The sequence below is a fragment of the Dermatophagoides farinae genome, chromosome 4 (genome assembly GCF_024713945.1).
Source record: "Dermatophagoides farinae isolate YC_2012a chromosome 4, ASM2471394v1, whole genome shotgun sequence".
Classification (NCBI taxonomy): domain Eukaryota; kingdom Metazoa; phylum Arthropoda; class Arachnida; order Sarcoptiformes; family Pyroglyphidae; genus Dermatophagoides; species Dermatophagoides farinae.
In genome coordinates this window covers 5764947-5783214 of record NC_134680.1, presented here as the reverse complement: position 1 = coordinate 5783214, position 18268 = coordinate 5764947, and the positions used below count along the sequence as shown (strand labels likewise).

Genomic DNA, 18268 nt, shown 5'->3' with positions numbered 1-18268 from the left:
ATGCCAATTATGAATCGGCTTAGCATCATCATCATCATACAATATATTGTCATTTTGAAGGCAATAGTGACATTTGTACATATTCACATTCACATTCATACTCAATATATATGAATCAACTCTTGGTCTTCGTCTGTTCTTTATACTATACCCATTTGATGGTCGTTTGATGATTGGTTGAGAAAGAAAGATTATTCATTCGTTCAAAAATGCATGTCAATTTCAGAAAAATTTATCTTGTCAAACAAGTTTTTTTCTTTCGATACATACATTCATTATGGTACTAAAAAAAAAAAAAAAAATATCGTATGATATGAGCCGATTTTTTTTCCATTTCTGTTGTTATGAAACAAAACCAAATTGTGTTTTAAAATCAAACAAAGAAATACGAATCGAGCAACGAACAATTTTCTATTCATTTTCACTTAAAATTTCATCGTATCAACAACTATTGGACATCAAAAAAGATTTTATTCTGTTTTGAAAAAAAAATTCACAATGAAAATGAAAATTGAAAAGATTCTCATCTCTGATCCAGTAGATGAAGCAGCTATACAGATTTTACGTGAACGTAATATTCATTGTGATTTACGGCCAGGTTTACCACAAAATGAATTGATCACCATTATAAAGGTAGTGTGAGGTTTGTTTACTCATTCAATATTTAACTTTTAATTTCAATTTATATAGGACTATGATGCATTAATTGTACGTAGTGGTACTCAAGTAACCAAAGAAGTGATTGAAGCTGGTCAAAATTTAAAATTGATTGGTCGTGCCGGTGTCGGTGTCGATAATATTGATTGTCGTGCAGCAACAAGTGCCGGTATTATTGTCATCAAGTATGTTTCAGTGTATATAATGAATGAATCGAATGGAAAATTCATTTTATTTTTATTTAATTAATAGTGCACCTGGTGGTAATACTATTTCGGCTGTCGAATTGACATGTACAATGATATTATCGACAGCACGTATGGTGCCACAAGCATGTCATTCACTTAAATCGGGTAAATGGGATCGTAAAACATTTGTTGGTAATGAAGTTAAAGATAAAACATTGGCAATCATTGGTCTTGGACGAATTGGTCGTGAAGTGGCTACACGAATGCAATCATTCGATATGAAAACAATTGGATTCGATCCATTGGTATCGGCCGAAGCGGCTCGTGAATTTGGCGTCGAATCATTAACGTTGGAAGAGATTTGGCCAAAAGCGGATTTCATAACCGTTCATACACCGCTTATACCGCAAACAAAAAGTAAGATAAAATTTTTCTACTGATATTTGTTACTAATAATTTGATTTTATATGTAATATATAGACATGATCAATGCACAAACATTACAAAAATGTAAAAAAGGTGTACGTATTATTAACGTAGCACGTGGTGGTATTATCGATGAGAATGATTTACTTGAAAGCATTAAAATCTGGTCATTGTGCTGGTGCAGGTCTAGATGTTTTCATGGAAGAACCGCCTAAAAATCGACAATTAATTGAACATCCACGTGTGGTTTGTACACCACATCTTGGCGCCAGTACTAAAGAGGCACAGAATAATGTAGCTAAAGAAATTGCTTTACAATTTTTGGATATTATGGATGGAAAATCTGTACCAGGTGTTGTGAATGCACCATTATTATCGGAAATGTTGAAACATCAGAATTTATTATGGACACGATTGGGTCGTAATCTTGGAACGATTGCCGCAATGGATTCATCATCAACACGATCATTAAAAGTGATCATCTCTGGTAATGAAGCACGTAAAGTGGCAAAATTGATACGAGAAACTGTTTTAGTTGGCTTCCTTACAATGATTACCGGCAAAGAAGTTAAACTGATTTCAGCATCCGATTTGGCCGCTAATATGAATATTGAAGCTAAATTAGAATTGGATGAATCATCGGGCCATTGTTGTTTCAGTAAGATTCGTTTACAAACCGATTCTGGTAATGAATATGTTGGCATACCACAAGGTCGTCGTTCATATCTTAATGAAATGAATGGTCATCGATTTGAGCCAGTAATTGCTATGGAAGGTCATATTACATTCATACAGATTAAAAATCCATCTGGATATGAAACATTGATGAAATCATTGTCTACAATATCATCAACGATTAAAGCCATAACTAGATCTGATGATCTTTTATTGATAGCTATACATTCAACTGGACCATTAGAAACATTGCCAAATGAAAATGTTGATTATGTTAAAGTGATTCGAATGAATTTCTAGATAGTATAGATCAATATCTAAGTTTGTGGTGTTTTTCTTTGCACGCAAATTTTTATATATCGAAATCAATCATTCGATTCTCATATATATTTTTTTTTCTTTTGGTTGAACGAGCTTTTAATAACAATAAAACATTAAACAATCCAATTCAATTCCATTCTGTACATTATATCTGGATCATCATCATCATCATAATAATAAATCTGTAGCAAAGCGTTGAAAATGTGTGTTACAGTGATCATCACTGATGACAAAAAAAAACAACAACAACCACTACTGCCTTGGTTGGTGCTTTTTTTTGGTGGTTTACAATTGTTGTGGATAAATGATTTTTTTGTTCTTTCGATGATGATGATGATGATGATGATGGCTAAACGGGTGATGGTCACGTAATTCATACGACCTAAATAATTAGAACCCTTGTACCCAACAATGACAACAACAACAACAACAACAATGATTTTTCAATGAATGACAATCATATGATAATCATCTCTCGATTTATAAATGAAAAATGAAAATTTGGAACACTAAAGCAATATCACCACCAAGAGGGTTACCAAGGATTCCAAAAAAAAAAAAAAAAAAAAAAAAAAAAAATAACGAGAAAAAAAAGAAATAGTGCAAAAAGAAGATCTGACTGAAAACCATCGAATGATACCCTCGTTTTTTTTCTTTACTTGACATACAAATATATCAACGATTTAGGCCATATATTTCAAAATACATGTGAAATAATGTATGGATATAAAAAAAATTTGGATAAAATCCCATGTCACCTCGAGGTTATGAGGTCAATATATCAGAGAATATATCATCGATGGAATATATCGATGGGTGTGTGTGTTATTCAGTTGTTTATATGTTTAATTATCATTTTTTTTCTCTCATTCTATCTAGCTATCTTGTTGGATAAATCATCAACATGACAACACCATTTTGTTCCCAATGATGATAATGACGAAATCAACGGTTGACAGTATTGTAATTATTAACAAAAAAAAAAAAAAAAAAAAAAAAAACAGCAATTCATTCAAAACGATTCCGATTTGATGAATATATATATCCAGCTAGAATCAGAGATTTGTATATAATTTTGATTATTGTCATGATGTTATATCATCATCATCATCATTGCCATCATTCAGGAAATGATCGTATGAATAACACACGCACACACACACACACACACACTTGTCTAGAAGCATTAGATATATGAAGAAAACGGTTGCGAAAAAAAAACCGAAACAAGATAATTTCCAACCATATGAACCGGAAAAAATTGTACTAAAAAATCAGTAGACCACCACCACCACCATAAATAGTAAGAGGATTGGATAATTAAAAGTTGAATGGTAATATATAAAAAAAAATGCTAGTGGTAATCAAAAAAAAAAAAAAAAAAAAATATGAATCATTTACCTGACTGACCAAAAAACCCGATAGAATGATGATGATGATGATGATGACCAGGTAGGTAGGGTTTATGATAATAATCACAACAACAGAATAACAGAATAAATGAAAAAAAATAAAACAAAACGAAATGGGTAATCATAATCAAGACAGAATAATATGTGTGTGTGTGTGTCTATGTGTAATCGAATGAATAAATGAACATAAAAGGTAAATTCTAACGAACGAAAAAAAAAAAAAAATTCAGCGGGTAGTAAAAACGACAAAGTGCTATCAATTTATATATTCAACATTCACCATCATCCTCCCTGAAGTCAAATGAAACTAAAAGTTGTTCAAAAGGATAGAAGTGAATGAATGAATGATGAAGAATTTATTAACCCAAATATTCCTAAAAAAAAAAAAAAAAATGAACCAGAATTTTTTCCTGGTCATAGGGGTATTTATGGATTAACAAACACAAAAAATAAAAACGAACGATAGAGATGAATATAATCCATGACGATATATCGGTTGCTTGGAACGGAACAAATCATCATAATCAACACAATATGTTATCTGGTCAAAGTAATAAGGTAGTAGCGACGATGTATGTAACATGATGAAATTTCGGTCAAAATTTATCGGTCGACAGTGTGTGTGTGTGTGTTGTGACAATTTCGGTCGGTTTTTTGTTCCATTCATTTGGTTAGTCATTTGAAATGATTTTTTTTCTGCTCTCCTGACTTCATATTGTTTAACCACACATACCAACAAATACAAAAAAAATTTTTTTTTTTTTTCGTACTTCGAATTACATGTTGATGATGAAATGATCTTTGATTCACCTGATAATGTTGAAATAGAAAAAAAAAATTTAAATTCATAAATTCTATATTCTCTGTGCGTGTGTTTTTGTGTGTGTGTGTGTTTTTCTCACTATTCTAAAATTTTTCTTTTGTAATGTGACCAATTTTAAATTCAAAATTTTTTTATTAATTTTTTTTTCATCGATAAATTCTTTGGATCAACACCATGGTGGTGGCCGAAGAACAAATCGGTGATGTTGATAATAACAACAACAATCAAAATAATGATAATGATGATGATGATAGAGAAACGAATCAAAATGATTTCAATCAACAACAAATGGATAATCAAAATTCAAATCATCTTTCTGTTGTTGATGAAAATAATAATAATAATAATCTAGATGTGAATCGATTATTTGATAATCCAAGTCCACAGATGCAACAAATTAATGGTTTAATCATTAATAATGAAACGAATGATTCGAATACGAACACAAATTCGAATCATTCGAATGGAATTGATACGAAAACAACACCATCAGCATCACCAACATTGAAAAAACAAGATTCAATCGATATAGTTGCCAAACCGATACCTGGATGGTAAGTTTTAAACCTTGTTGTTTTTTTTTTTTTTTTGGAATCATTGGATTTTTTTATTATTATTATTTTTATTTCTTGTGATTCAAAAATTTGAAAAAAATGAAGATAAACGAAAACGTTCACCAGTACCTAAAGATATTTATCCATCATCAGATAATAATGGTAAATCAAAACCCAGTGAAACTGGTCTACCTGAAAATGCTCAAATAAAACGGCTTAAAAATGTAAGCATACAGGAATTGAAAAAAGATCTAGAAAAATCTCGACAACAACAGCGACAAAAATTAGCACAACAAAAAAATGGTGTGATGATCAACGGTGATGCAACAATTATTGATATGGATTCAAAACAGCAGCGACCATCTAAATTGTCACAGAAAAAACTTCCTGTTGAAAAATTAGATATAACAGCTGCATTGGATGTTAGTTCGGTAGGATCGACACCTTCACCACAACCACCACAACCACCATCATCAATATCACCACTTCCTGGTGATCAAACCGTAATGAAACCGTCAAAAATGAAAGCCGTTAGTAAACGATCACAAGGATCAATCGGTGGTATTAAATTAACTGAATTAGAAATGGCCAAATTAGGTAGACTTGGAATATCAGCTCAAGCGAGTGGACAACCCGATGGAACCAGTGTTGGTGTAAGAGGAAAAGCAGCTGTAGGGAAGAAAATCACCATTACCTCCAGGTAAATTAACACCATCACCAAAACCAACCAGTAAATCACCACGACCATCACCGCGTGAATCACCGATTCCAGGTAAAAAAGATATAACTGCTGCTACGGATGGTGAAAGTGGTGACAATAAAAAAACTGCTGACCGTATGCCACGTAGTGAAATGCCAACTCGAAAAGAACGAATGCAACAACGAAAAGCAGCAGCTGCTGCTGCTTCAACCGCTACAACCGGTAAAGATGGAAAAAAACCTACGGAAATGGATGGCCAACAACCACCTAAAGAACATGGATCAAAATCATCATCATCAAGTTCTCGTTCACAATCACGTGAACGTGTTGGACCAGGTGGCCGTACATTATCAAGAGAAATGTCTAAAGATGTACAAGGACGTGGATCAAGAAAACAATCGCTTCTGGATCAATCACCATCATCACGAACAACAAAAAATATTAGTGATTATGGCCATAAATTGGTAGCATTATGTCGTAAAGGTGATTGGGTCGGTGTTGATACTATCATCAAATATATAAACAAATATAATGTCGAATTTGATAAAACGGCCGTATCAGAAACGACCGGCTGGTCACCATTAATGTTTGCCGTACGTGATAATCGTATACAAATATCCGAACAATTGATCGATCTAGGCATACCTATCAATACCAAAGCAAAGGTAAGAAATGAACCAAATTATCTTATTCTTTATTTGGTTTTGATATAAATTTTTTTTTCTTGTTGCTCATATTGTGTTGATGATGATGATGATGTTGCCCAGAATATTCTTGGGTTCAATGGACCTGTACTGGAACTAACTAGACAGACTATAGTATGCTAGTCTAGTTTTATATGTTGAATGAATATTTGCCTTCATTATGAACAATAATAATATGATGATGATGATGATGATACTTTTTTTTCATGTTCCTACTATATGAGAAAATGTAATTAATGATTGTTTGGCCACGACCATGGATTAGCTTACCTTTTTTTTCATATATATCCAGTTTAACATATTTATATAGATAGAATGAGAAAGGTTTGTTGTATGTGGTGTGTGTGTGTGTGTGTGTGTAGTAATCAAATTATTATTATCCAAAACTTGAAACCAGGAACCAATATGAGAAAGAAAATATAATGAGACAGATAGGTAAAAGATAGATTAAAAGTAACAAAAAAAAAGATAGATTACCAGAACAAAATGAAATCTAATCTTTGAACAAATGTTTGTAATAATATAGCTGAATTTGTTTTTCTTTTCGATGTGTACAAATTATTGATGTGAACAGAGAGAATAAAAATTAAAATGAGAAATGAAGCTATTTTATTGACAACATAAACAGAATCATCACATAGATGGAAATGGTTGGTGGCAGTAGAATTTTATTTACTTTTGTAAAAAAAAATTTAAGAATTACAAGACAGAAAAAATAATTCTTTAATTTTTTTTTTAGGATGGAATAACAGCCTTACATTTAGCATGTGCATATGCACGTGAAGATACGATACGATTATTGTTGACAAATAAAGCTGACGCAATGATACCTGGTGGTGTAAGTACATTATTCAATTTCAAATCGAATCATAATAATTGATTGATTGATTGAATGATTAATGAAAAAAAAAATTTTTTTAGGAAAAAAATCAATTACCCATACATGTTTTAGCACAAAAAGCAACCGGTGCTGCACTTGTACCATTACAGCTATTATTGAAATCAAGTCCAAAAGAAGCACGTTTAGCTGCAGATAAAGATGGAAATTTGCCATTATTTTTAGCCCTTGAAAATGGTAATCATGGTGTTTGTCGGGAATTATTGAAAGAATCGGCTAAAGAACAAATTAATATGCATAAACCGGAAACGGGTGAAACCGGTATACATATTGCTATTAGGAAAAAAGATACCGATATGTTACGATTAATGGTTGATAATGGTGGTGATGTTGATCAACAAAATGTAAGTTTTTTTTTTAAATTCGCATTTCATTTTATTGTTCTCTGTACGATATTCGATATCGAACAGAAAGATGGACAAACTGCATTACATATGGCAGCAATAATGGGTGATGAAGGATTGATAAAATTTTTACATATGGTTGGTGCTAAACCAAATATTGTCGATAAACAAGAACGTACACCATTACATTTGGCAACGGAAAATGGTCATATGAAAACTGTTGATTTTCTAACAGAAAAATTTCGTGCATCCGTTCATGAACGTACAAAAGATGGTAGTACATTGATGCATTTAGCATCAGCTGCCGGTCATCCTGGTACAGCTATGGTTTTCATGAAAAAAGGTGTTGCATTACATATGCCAAATAAAGCCGGTGCTAAACCTATTCATATGGCTGCTAGCCGTGGCCATACTGAAGTGGTTAAAGCAATTGTTCAAAAAGGTGAATCTGTTGATTCAAAAACAAATGTAAGTTTAATAAATTTTTTTCATCAAAATTTTGATTTTTTTTCAATAATTCTACATTATTGTAGGAAGGATATACTGCCTTACATATAGCTGTACAATCTGGCCATGCACAAGTAGTTGAAGCATTGATTGGTATGGGTGCAGCAGTTCAACAGGAAGCTGGAAAAAATGGTGAAACACCATTACATACAGCAGCAAGAATTGAAAATGGTAAAGCATGTGTAGAAATGTTGGTAAAAAGTGGTGCCAAAATTAATGCCATCGATGCGGTAAGTACCATATAATTTGATGATTTTATTGATTTTAATTTTGAAATATTATTGTTGTTGTTGTTGTTGTTGTTAGAATGGTGAAACGCCTTTACATTTTGCTGCTAGAGAAGGATTCCTTGAAACGGTCAATATGTTATTGGAGGATCAAGCTGATCCATCTATGGTGAATATTAAAGGTGAAAATGTATTGCATATTGCAGCCAAAGAATCACATTATCCAATCGCAAAAAGAATGATTGAATATACAATTGAAATGAAAAGTAAAAAAGCTTGTACCGATTTGGTTAATAAACCGAACATGGTAGGTTTCAATTATCAATCCAAAAAAAAAAATTCGAATGAAATTTTCAATTTCTAATTCATTTTTCTCTGAAACAAAAAAAAACAATAGAATGGTGAAAGTTCTGTACATTATGCAGCAAATTTAACAGAAAAAAATCGTCATTATGACAATGAAGATCGTGATATAATGCGTTTATTATTGGAAAATGGTGGCAATGTTTTTCTGGAAACAATTGAAAAAACCGAAACACCTGTACATTATTGTAGTAAATCGGGCAATACAAATGCATTGCAAGAGATTATTAGTTTTTTACCACCAGTTGATGCTCAATTAGCCTGTAATAAAACGGCCAAAGTATTTTTAAATTTATTCAAAATTCTTACTTTTTTTATTAATTAAATTATTATCGTTCAACAGTCAGGATGGACGCCATTATTCTATGCCTGTTCACGTGGCCATGCCGATACGATACGAATGTTATTGAATCAGAATGCACGTGTCGATATATTTGATGAGGTTTGACATTTTATATTTGATTCTGTTTCTTCAAAAAAAAAAAAATTCTATTTATTAATCAATTTAGCGTGGACAAGCAGCATTACATATTGCAGCAGAAATTGGTCAAGAAGAAGTGGTAGAAATTCTACTTGAATCAAATGCATTTGTTAATGTTCGTAATAAAAACGGCATGACACCGTTACATTTAGCTGCACGTAAAGGCTATAATAATATGGTTCGTCGTTTGGTCACCGAACATAGTGCCTTGTTGGATGCCAATACATTGGTAAGACAATGAATCGATAATTTTTTTTTTTTTTTTTGACAAAAAATAATCTCTTGATTCGTCGTTACGTCAATCAACAGACTAAACAAACACCATTACATTTAGCTGCTGAAGCTGGCCAATTAGCCGTTTGTGAAACATTATTAGGATTGAAAGCCGATGCATTGGCTATCGATAATGTAAGTGGGATTTTATGTTTTTTTTTTATTTTTGAAAAAATTTTTCATAATGATTGTGATTTTTCTTTTTATCAAATAGCATTCACAAACACCACTACATTTAGCCGCTGAACATGATCATTCTGAAGTTGTACAACTATTTCTAAAACATAAACCAGATCTATTATCGGTACCAAATAAAAATGGTTATACTTGTGCTCATATAGCTGCAGCTAAAGGTTCAGTGGCCGTAGTTAAAGAATTAATGCGTCTAAATCAAGAATCAGTGATCAATGCACGAATTTCGGTAATTTTAATTCTTTAATAGTTTTAATTCATTTTATATTTATTTACAAATTATTAATAGAAAACAAAATCAACAACATTACATTTAGCCGCTGAAGGTGGCCACGTTGAAGTTGTCCGAACATTATTACAGGCCGGTGCTAAAGCAACAGATGAAAATGTTGAAGGTTATACGGCATTACATTTAGCCGGTAAAAAAGGTCATGTAAATGTTTTACGTGCATTGAAAGAACAATCCACTGCATATTGGAAAGTTTGTAGTCGTCGTGTAAGTATATCTTTTCATGAAATTTCATTATTATTTCATTTTTGTTTTTGTCCAAAAATTCTAATCATACACATTTATTGATTAGATTGGACTTACTGCATTACATGTTGCCGCTGCATTTGGTCAAACCGAATGTGTAAGTGAAATGTTACCCATAGTACCGGCTACAATTAAAAGTGAACGTCCATTAATTGATCCAAGTGGTGATGTATGTGAATCATCCATGATTATTGTTTTGATTATTTTATTTTGATTTTTTTTTTGTTTTAAATAAATTTAGTATGGCATAACACCGTTACATTTGGCATCACAAAGTGGCCATGAAAATGTTGTACGATTATTGTTGAATAGTAAAGGTGTTCAGGTTGAAGCACCAACCGAAGTAGTCGGTACAATACCGATGCATATGGCAGCACAAGGTGGTCATTTACTTGTTGCTGGTCTTCTCATTAGCCGTACTAGTGAACAATTACATCGTGCTGATAAATATGGTCGTACTCCATTACATTTAGCTGCATCATTTGGTCATCGTGATATGGTTTCATTATTGTTGGGACAAGGTGCCAATATTAATTCACAAGATAATGTAAGCTATTTAAATAAAACAAAAAAAAAAATTCTATCCCCACCCATTCAAAGCTATAATTATTATTTTTGACTTTTCCATCATTAGAGAGGATGGTCACCATTACATTATGCAGCAAGACATGGTTTTCTTGATGTTGTACAACTTTTAGTTGATTCTGGTGCCGATCCAGATCTACATTCAAAAGATGGCCGCGTACCAATGTGTTGTGCTGCTGGTGCTGGCCATTATCAGGTTTTAAGTTATTTATTTAAAAAAGAACATGATACATTAAATTTAATGGAAGATCGTGATGTAAGTTTTTTTTTGATTTTACTCATTGGATTTTAACTCTTTTTTATCTCCCCAATTCTCATCATCAGTTTTTACTTGATCTAATGGTCTGTTCTAAACAACATGAAAATAAACCAATTCAAGAATTCATTCTTGTTTCGTCGGCACCAATCGATACGGCTGTAAAATTGGCAAAAAGTTATGAAAATTTAGCACAAAAAGAAAAAGATCGTACACGTGATCTAGAAGCTGTTTATCAATATTGTGATCAAATTGCCACCGATCTATTATCGATAACGGCAACAACAAATAATGCTGGCCGATTATTACGTGCAATCGATTATAAAGGAACCGAATTTTTGGATGTACTTATTGAATTAGAACGTAAAGAAGTTGTTGCACAACATGCCGTACAACAATATCTGACCAATGTTTGGATGGGTACAATGAAATGGGCAGGATGGAAATTTATTCTATTATTCTTTTCAATGTTGGTATGTCCATTCGTTTGGGTATTAATATCATGTCCATTTGGTCATCGTCTAAGTAAAATGCCCATCATTAAATTTACACTCTACCTCGTATCACATATATTTTTTATTGTCATATTAACAATAACAACTGTTAATCCATGGTTACCAATCTATATGAATGATGGACAATGGCCATATTGGCATGAATGGCTATTACTTGTTTGGGTATTGGGCATATTTTTAGCCGAAGTTACAAATCCAGCTGATCGTGATGGCCTAGGCGGTATTAAAGTGGTTGTCGTTTCCGTTTGTTTTATGGCTGTTATTGTACATATTTTAACGGTTATTACCGGTTATTTTGAATATTTTGAAGAAGTCACAAGATTAGTTATGCTCTATTTACGTAATCAATTATTGGCCGTTGCATTATTGTTGTCCTTTTTGGAATTTCTTAATTTTCTAACATTTCATCATTTATTTGGCCCATGGGCAGTTATTATTCGTGATCTAATCAAAGATTTGCTCAGATTTTTGGCCATTTTATTGATATTTATGGTTGGATTTTCTTTACACATTTGTGCCATTTATCAGCCAGTATTTGAACCACCAGATACAGTTAATGGAACATTACCAAGTTATGGACAAGAATTTCAGAATCCATTGGATACATTCGAAATGTTATTCTTTGCTTTGTTTGGTCTTGTTGAACCGGATTATATGCCACCAATGCATCTAAGTCCACCGGTTGCAAAGATTATAATGAAATTAGTATTTGGCGTTTATATGATGGTCACTGTTATTGTATTGATTAATCTATTGATCGCTATGATGTCCAATACATATCAACGTATACAAGCACAATCGGATACAGAATGGAAATTTGGTCGTGCTAAATTGATTCGAAATATGACACTAACATCACCGACACCATCACCAATTAATATATTTGTTGGTCTGCCATTTCAAATTATGCGGAAATTAATCAATCTTCGTCAAGATCGAAAAAAAGGAATGCATATAACAGCAGCATTAGCACATCGTCCATCTGTTGTTGCCACACAGAAATGGCTACAAAGTGGAGCCGGTACTGGAGCTATTACCGGTGGTACAGCCGGATTTACTGCTGGTGGTCGTCGTGCATCACGTGCAACCAGTCATATTAGTCGTACATTTGGCCAAACATATGCCGATGATACGGAAGCACAGAAACCGATTACCGAAGTGATTAATTGGCCAATAATTGTGAAAAAATATCTAGAATATATTGGTGCAATTGGTGCCGACCAAGGTGGTGAAGAAGATGATAAAGATGAAGGAACAATGTTAATGGATTCACCAACCGAAACTAGTCGACCTATGAGCTGAGCTGAGTTAATTGAAAATTGTTTTTATTTGCATTTTTTTTTTATCTATTTATCAAATTTCAATCATGATTATTAAAAAAAAAACAAAAATTTTTTTCAAACCAACTCGATTCTAATTGTTGATAATAGATGGCGTTGTGATCGCATGCTCAGAATGCTGTGATGATAATGAAATTATTCATGGCAGCTTTTTTCATACTCACACACACACACACAATGGCCTCGTTTATTATATTACGCATCACACATATTCATATACAACAGCAGACAGGCAGCTCTTTCTATTGCCAAAATGAATGGTGGCGCCACATTGTGATCAAAGTGAGAACTAAATAAACAGTCTTATAGGATTTATTTTTTCGATTTTATAATTAATCACCAATCAAATCAAATCAAATTAAATCAAAACGAAAAAAAACACATACAATCGGTTATAATCATACAAATATTATTGGAATCATCAATTCTTTTTGAAATTTGCAAATAGGTAAAAAGCGCGCCAAAAAAAAATTATTTCAAATTTCATCATTCGAGCATGTAAAAGCCGCCGGGATACACTCTCATATATGAATGTTCATTGTTTTGCGCTTGCTCTATTCGAAGCCGTTTGATTTTGACAAAAAATTTTTTCTAATGCATATAACAACCACATTCGAACTTTCAAGTTTTTTTTATTTGTTGTTTTTTTTCATAGTTAAGTTCATTTGCGAAAAAATAAAAAAAAAACTAAAATCAATTTCAATTTGCTTATTACAAACAAGTCGCGTATATTCGAGAGTGTAAAATCTTGAATTTCATCATCATCATCATCATTTTTATTATATTTGGTTTTCATTTTGGAAATACACAAAAATTCTAATCATCCATTCAATTAACAATCATTTTGGGTGAGTGTTGTTTCTAAATTCTAATTTTGATTGTTTTTCTTTTACAAAATTTAAATTTTTTTTCTCTCGACAATAATAAGTTCATTGATTCAGGATTTATGTCGTGTTTGATATGAATATGATGATTTTCTTCCGCTTTTTCAATTTCTTTGTTGTGTATGCATGTGTTTATTATGTATATTTGATAGATATCATTTCATAATGATAATGATATTCATTCATTTTGGTTTATCTCTATTTATTTGTTTATTTTCTTAGTATGTGATGATAATAGAAAAAAAAACATTGATGACAGTGATTCTTTGTGATAGAGGTATTACATCATTGATATTTACTTTTCAGATCATCATTATATTATATTCTCATATTATCCGACAAAATTTACTCAGGAAAAAGTTTTTCCCCTAATTTTTTTTTATTCGAAAATAATTATGTAGCATTCAATGATTTTCGAAAATAAAGTTTTGAAATGACGCGTGCGCGGAATTTTATCTTACCGCCAAAAAATACATTTCATACATCTATCTTCCAATAACCAAAAAAAAAAAATAGATAAATGACTCAATTGTTTTTCATCTAAGAATTTATACGTTTTTTCATTTTTTTGTTCTTTCATCTCAATTGATTCTATTTGATCTTAAATAATATTCTACCCCCAATTGATGCTTGTTTTTTTTTTCTTAAGATTGATGCACCATTTTCTTTTCATTCCACATAACACACACACACACACACCTTGCTATTATATATAAAAGCAAAAATGTATTAGAAAAAAAATTGGCTGTATGTTTTCTTGCCTAAATATCTCCCCAATAGCTTCGTCGCCATTGGATTGAGTGTATATTTGCCATTTTACCATTGCAAATAATATTTTGTTGTATTATTATTAAGGGAACTGTCATGGCTGCCAATGGAAAGTCTATGGTGATGGTGATGATTTCTTGGTTTTGCTTTGCTGTGTTGTGTGTTTTTTCTATGTGTGTATGTAATGATGATGGTGGACACACAATAAACCGGCGGCAGTGTATGTTCACATGCCAATCGCGTATAGCGAAGGCAGCCATTTGCTTATACGGCCTGTGTTTGGTTTCAGTTTTTATTTTGTTCAGTGGCGCTGCATATTATACATATATTGCCATTGCTATTTCGATTGCCTGCCTGCATTGAATTTCTATCGTAGTTTTTTCTGCATGTAAAGTCTATGACGATGATGAGATTACAATAGGATGGATGGATGGATAGAAAGAAGAAGCACATATATGCTATGTAAGTTTGGTGAATCGTTGAATATTTCGTATGGCAATGGCGGGTCTATTGGATTGAACATGGATATAATGTGTATGCGTGTTTTGTATGTGAGATTTTTCTTGATGGTGAACGAAAAAAAAACCAATAGAACAAACCAAAACGAAGAGTTTCTATGTGTGTGTTAATGGTAATAGACTCTAACCAGCAGCAGCAGCAAAAAAGCAGTACAAGACAAAAAAACAAGGCAGGCTGCCTCTTTTTTAACCATTGCCATTGCCTATGCTTATTTCTATGCCTATCGACATAATATAACAACGAAGAGAATAACCGTTTGGATAAAAAATATTTTTTTTTGTTCTCTTTGTCGTCGAAATCAAATATTCGTATTCGTGTCGTTTTCGTTGTCGTTGCTGTTTATATTATCTTGTGATTCCGATTGTTCATCGGATATTACAAACCAAGAAAAACCTTCAACGTCAACGGAAGAAAATTCCAGACTGTAATAATTGTTTGAATATTCGATTTTTTGACTTTTTAAATTTGTAATTGAATTTTTCCTAAATTTTTGACAGATCAATCGCCATCAGTTTGCAGAATCAGATCTCCGTTGTCATTCAATCAATTTTTGTCACCATCACATCATCAATTTCGTGTCATTTTTTCATTTCATCACTCTAATTGATAATGGGAAAAGATAATAAACCTCGTGGTCGCATGTCGGCCTATGCTTATTTTGTGCAAACTTGCCGTGAAGAACATAAACAAAAACATCCAAATGAGAACGTAGTGTTTGCAGAATTTTCGAAAAAGTGTTCTGAACGTTGGAAGGTATGTTTTTTTTGTACCTGTCTAGTTGGACTTGTGCATCATCATTTTATTTGATATTACAGCATATGAGCGATAAAGAAAAAAATCGTTTCCATGTAATGGCCGAAAAGGACAAAAAACGTTATGAAGGTGAAATGACTCGTTACAAGGCTACCAATAAAGGTGCCGATAAAGGCCGCAGGAAGAAGCGCGCCAAGGATCCTGATGCACCAAAACGATCATTATCGGCATTCTTCTGGTTCTGTAATGATGAACGATCGAAAGTAAAGGCACAAAATCCGGAAGCTACCGTTGGTGAAGTAGCCAAAGAATTGGGCCGTCGTTGGAATGCATGTACTGAAGATCAAAAAGCTAAATATGAAGCATTGGCACTCAAAGATAAGGCTCGATATGAAAAGGTATGTCAACATATTTCTACAACAATTCTAGCTGAATCTAACCACATTCTGTTTATATCCCATTAGGAAATGAAAGCCTATAAAGGCGGAAAAGGTGGTGGCGGTAAAAGCACTGGAAAAGGTGGTTCATCCAAATCGAAAAAAGAATCATCCGAAGAAGAAGAAGAAGAAGAGGAGGAAGAGGAAGAAGAAGAGGAGGAGGATGAAGATAGCGATTAGATTAATTATAAACATAAATCGAAGAATTGTATCGCTTCAGACCATCATCCATCTCAAGATTCTCATTTTACACATCCACCACTCTTTATCCATAAATTTATCATTTCAATTCAAAACCACACAAATTGTCATTCAAAACATTCAAATAATTGAAAACAACATCATACACACACACCTTTTCATTCATGTTCCGTATAATCGGATTTTATTCAACTTTTTTTTCGGGCTTAATTAATAATTCTTGATTTTCCCTTTTCATACACACACACACACACACACACATACATACAATTTGTAATTGAATTGACCTAATTATAATCAGAAGAAAAAAAATGATAGCCTCATTTATTATACTCATGAAAAATTTTCATTTTCAAATTTACTCATCATCATTCTCATTTATTCATTTTTCATTCAATTCCATCTTGATATTCATTCAATGATGATGATGATGATGATGACAACAACATTGATAACTTACATCCCTATCTATTATTATACTACTAAAATTGAAAAAAAAATCTACATCATCATATGTTTTCCATTCAATGATCATATTGGAATATAAGAAAAAAAAATTGACCATAATTAAAAATTTTATAAAATAAACTAAACATAAAACAAAACAAAAAACTGGTTGGTTTTTGTCATCAAAACGATCAATGTATTGATTGATGATTTGAAATTCAAATTATTTCCATTGATTTATCATCATCATTCCTGTTTTATGTTGTAATTATATGTGTAACAATTATGGCGCGTATAAATTGGCTGGAATTTTTCAAAATTTTATCAATCCATTTCCGATTTTAATGCCATCTATCCGTCGGTTATATTCAATTATCAATAGTCTTCATCACCTTCATGAAGGTGCATGCCGTTTTTGTTATTGTTGTTGTTATTATTGTTGTCGGATTAATCTGTGAGTTTTTTCTTCTGATTCTTTAATGATAAATTAGTTTCTGATTTTTATTTCAATTTAGAAAAATATCTTTCCAATATGAGTGATATAGTTGAACGAACTAGAGAATTTATACCGAACGATATTATCGAACCATCATTAGCAGAACGAGAAAAATTACTTGATTCTCGTATTGAAGAATTACGACAGAAACGTGAATCATTTGATCCGAATACCCAATTTGTTGGTATACGACGATTAGGATCAAGCTATACGGTTGCTGAACCATTTGCATATTTCGATGGACCAAGTGAACAACAACTTCGTTTTGATCATGTTACATTTATTGGTTTGTCGGCATTTATATTTGCTGGTGCTGCAGTTTTTGTTGGCCAAATGAAAAATCTTCCCCATGTTGTCAGTTTATTTCGTGGTACATTAGCGGCAATACCGGGTGGATATTTTGGTCATAAATTTTATGATTTTCGTCGACAACTTGGCCGTAAAAAGAATAATACTTATTTTGCTTATGCACTTTTACATGAAAAAGATTTTCCAAAAATTGGTAATGTTTAATTGATGTGAATCACTTTTAAATTAATCAATTATTTTGTATTTGATAAATTTTAGAAAGAAAAAAATTCAACGATATTACCCGTGATTTTACTGCCCATCGATCATTGAATATATCCGTACTTGGATTGAGATGGTGAATTTGAAAATCGAATCGAACCATTTATTAAAAAAAATGAATTGAATTGTCATCAATAGCGAATTTGAATTGATTTGCTTGTGTAGTTATATTAAAATGATGGAATAAATCATTTCGAAAAAAAATTTTATCAATAAG

General features: G+C 32.1%; 4 protein-coding genes across 6 annotated transcripts; all 4 read left to right on the top strand.

Annotated features, from left to right (window-relative positions):
• The first annotated feature begins 341 nt into the window (after positions 1–341).
• LOC124490689 (D-3-phosphoglycerate dehydrogenase) lies at positions 342–2398 on the top strand. The gene is given in 5 exon segments (XM_047053229.2): positions 342–633; positions 691–842; positions 910–1262; positions 1326–1423; positions 1425–2398. Coding segments are annotated over 5 exon segments (1560 nt in total). The 5' UTR covers positions 342–498; the 3' UTR covers positions 2247–2398.
• Positions 2399–4578: 2180 nt separating this feature from the next.
• nompC (no mechanoreceptor potential C) lies at positions 4579–13038 on the top strand. The gene is given in 18 exon segments (XM_075730800.1): positions 4579–5047; positions 5154–5730; positions 5732–6421; positions 7200–7298; positions 7382–7702; positions 7769–8170; positions 8236–8439; positions 8516–8743; positions 8834–9079; positions 9143–9241; positions 9309–9509; positions 9590–9688; positions 9768–9974; positions 10035–10241; positions 10327–10449; positions 10522–10827; positions 10915–11121; positions 11190–13038. Coding segments are annotated over 18 exon segments (6336 nt in total). The 5' UTR covers positions 4579–4676; the 3' UTR covers positions 12939–13038.
• A 536-nt stretch (positions 13039–13574) lies between these two features.
• Dsp1 (Dorsal switch protein 1) lies at positions 13575–17150 on the top strand. Of its 3 annotated transcripts, none has more exons than XM_047053581.2 (4): positions 13575–13824; positions 15645–15900; positions 15963–16298; positions 16365–17150. In XM_047053581.2, the coding sequence occupies exons 2-4, from the start codon at positions 15757–15759 to the stop codon at positions 16515–16517; spliced, it is 633 nt and encodes a 210-aa protein (XP_046909537.1). In that variant the 5' UTR covers positions 13575–13824; positions 15645–15756; the 3' UTR covers positions 16518–17150. The 3 variants fall into 3 exon arrangements, with proteins under 3 accessions (XP_046909537.1, XP_046909536.1, XP_046909538.1); XM_047053580.2 differs by lacking the exon at positions 13575–13824 and adding an exon at positions 15119–15571; XM_047053582.2 differs by lacking the exon at positions 13575–13824 and adding an exon at positions 15165–15580.
• Positions 17151–17283: 133 nt separating this feature from the next.
• LOC124490994 (uncharacterized) lies at positions 17284–18255 on the top strand. Its single transcript, XM_047053583.2, has 3 exons — positions 17284–17439; positions 17501–17983; positions 18049–18255. Exons 2-3 carry the CDS (start codon positions 17518–17520, stop codon positions 18129–18131), a joined length of 549 nt encoding a protein of 182 aa, XP_046909539.1. The 5' UTR covers positions 17284–17439; positions 17501–17517; the 3' UTR covers positions 18132–18255.
• Positions 18256–18268: the final 13 nt, after the last annotated feature.

Excerpts from the sequence above, each read along its gene's own strand:
- LOC124490994 (XM_047053583.2), top strand. The coding sequence starts at position 17,518 with ATGAGTGATATAGTTGAACGAACTAGAGAATTTATACCGAACGATATT. Across the intron at positions 17,984-18,048 it reads AAAAGATTTTCCAAAAATTG|AAAGAAAAAAATTCAACGAT; the intron begins GTAATGTTTAAT and ends GATAAATTTTAG.
- Dsp1 (XM_047053581.2), top strand. The coding sequence starts at position 15,757 with ATGGGAAAAGATAATAAACCTCGTGGTCGCATGTCGGCCTATGCTTAT. Across the intron at positions 15,901-15,962 it reads AGTGTTCTGAACGTTGGAAG|CATATGAGCGATAAAGAAAA; the intron begins GTATGTTTTTTT and ends TTGATATTACAG. Across the intron at positions 16,299-16,364 it reads ATAAGGCTCGATATGAAAAG|GAAATGAAAGCCTATAAAGG; the intron begins GTATGTCAACAT and ends ATATCCCATTAG.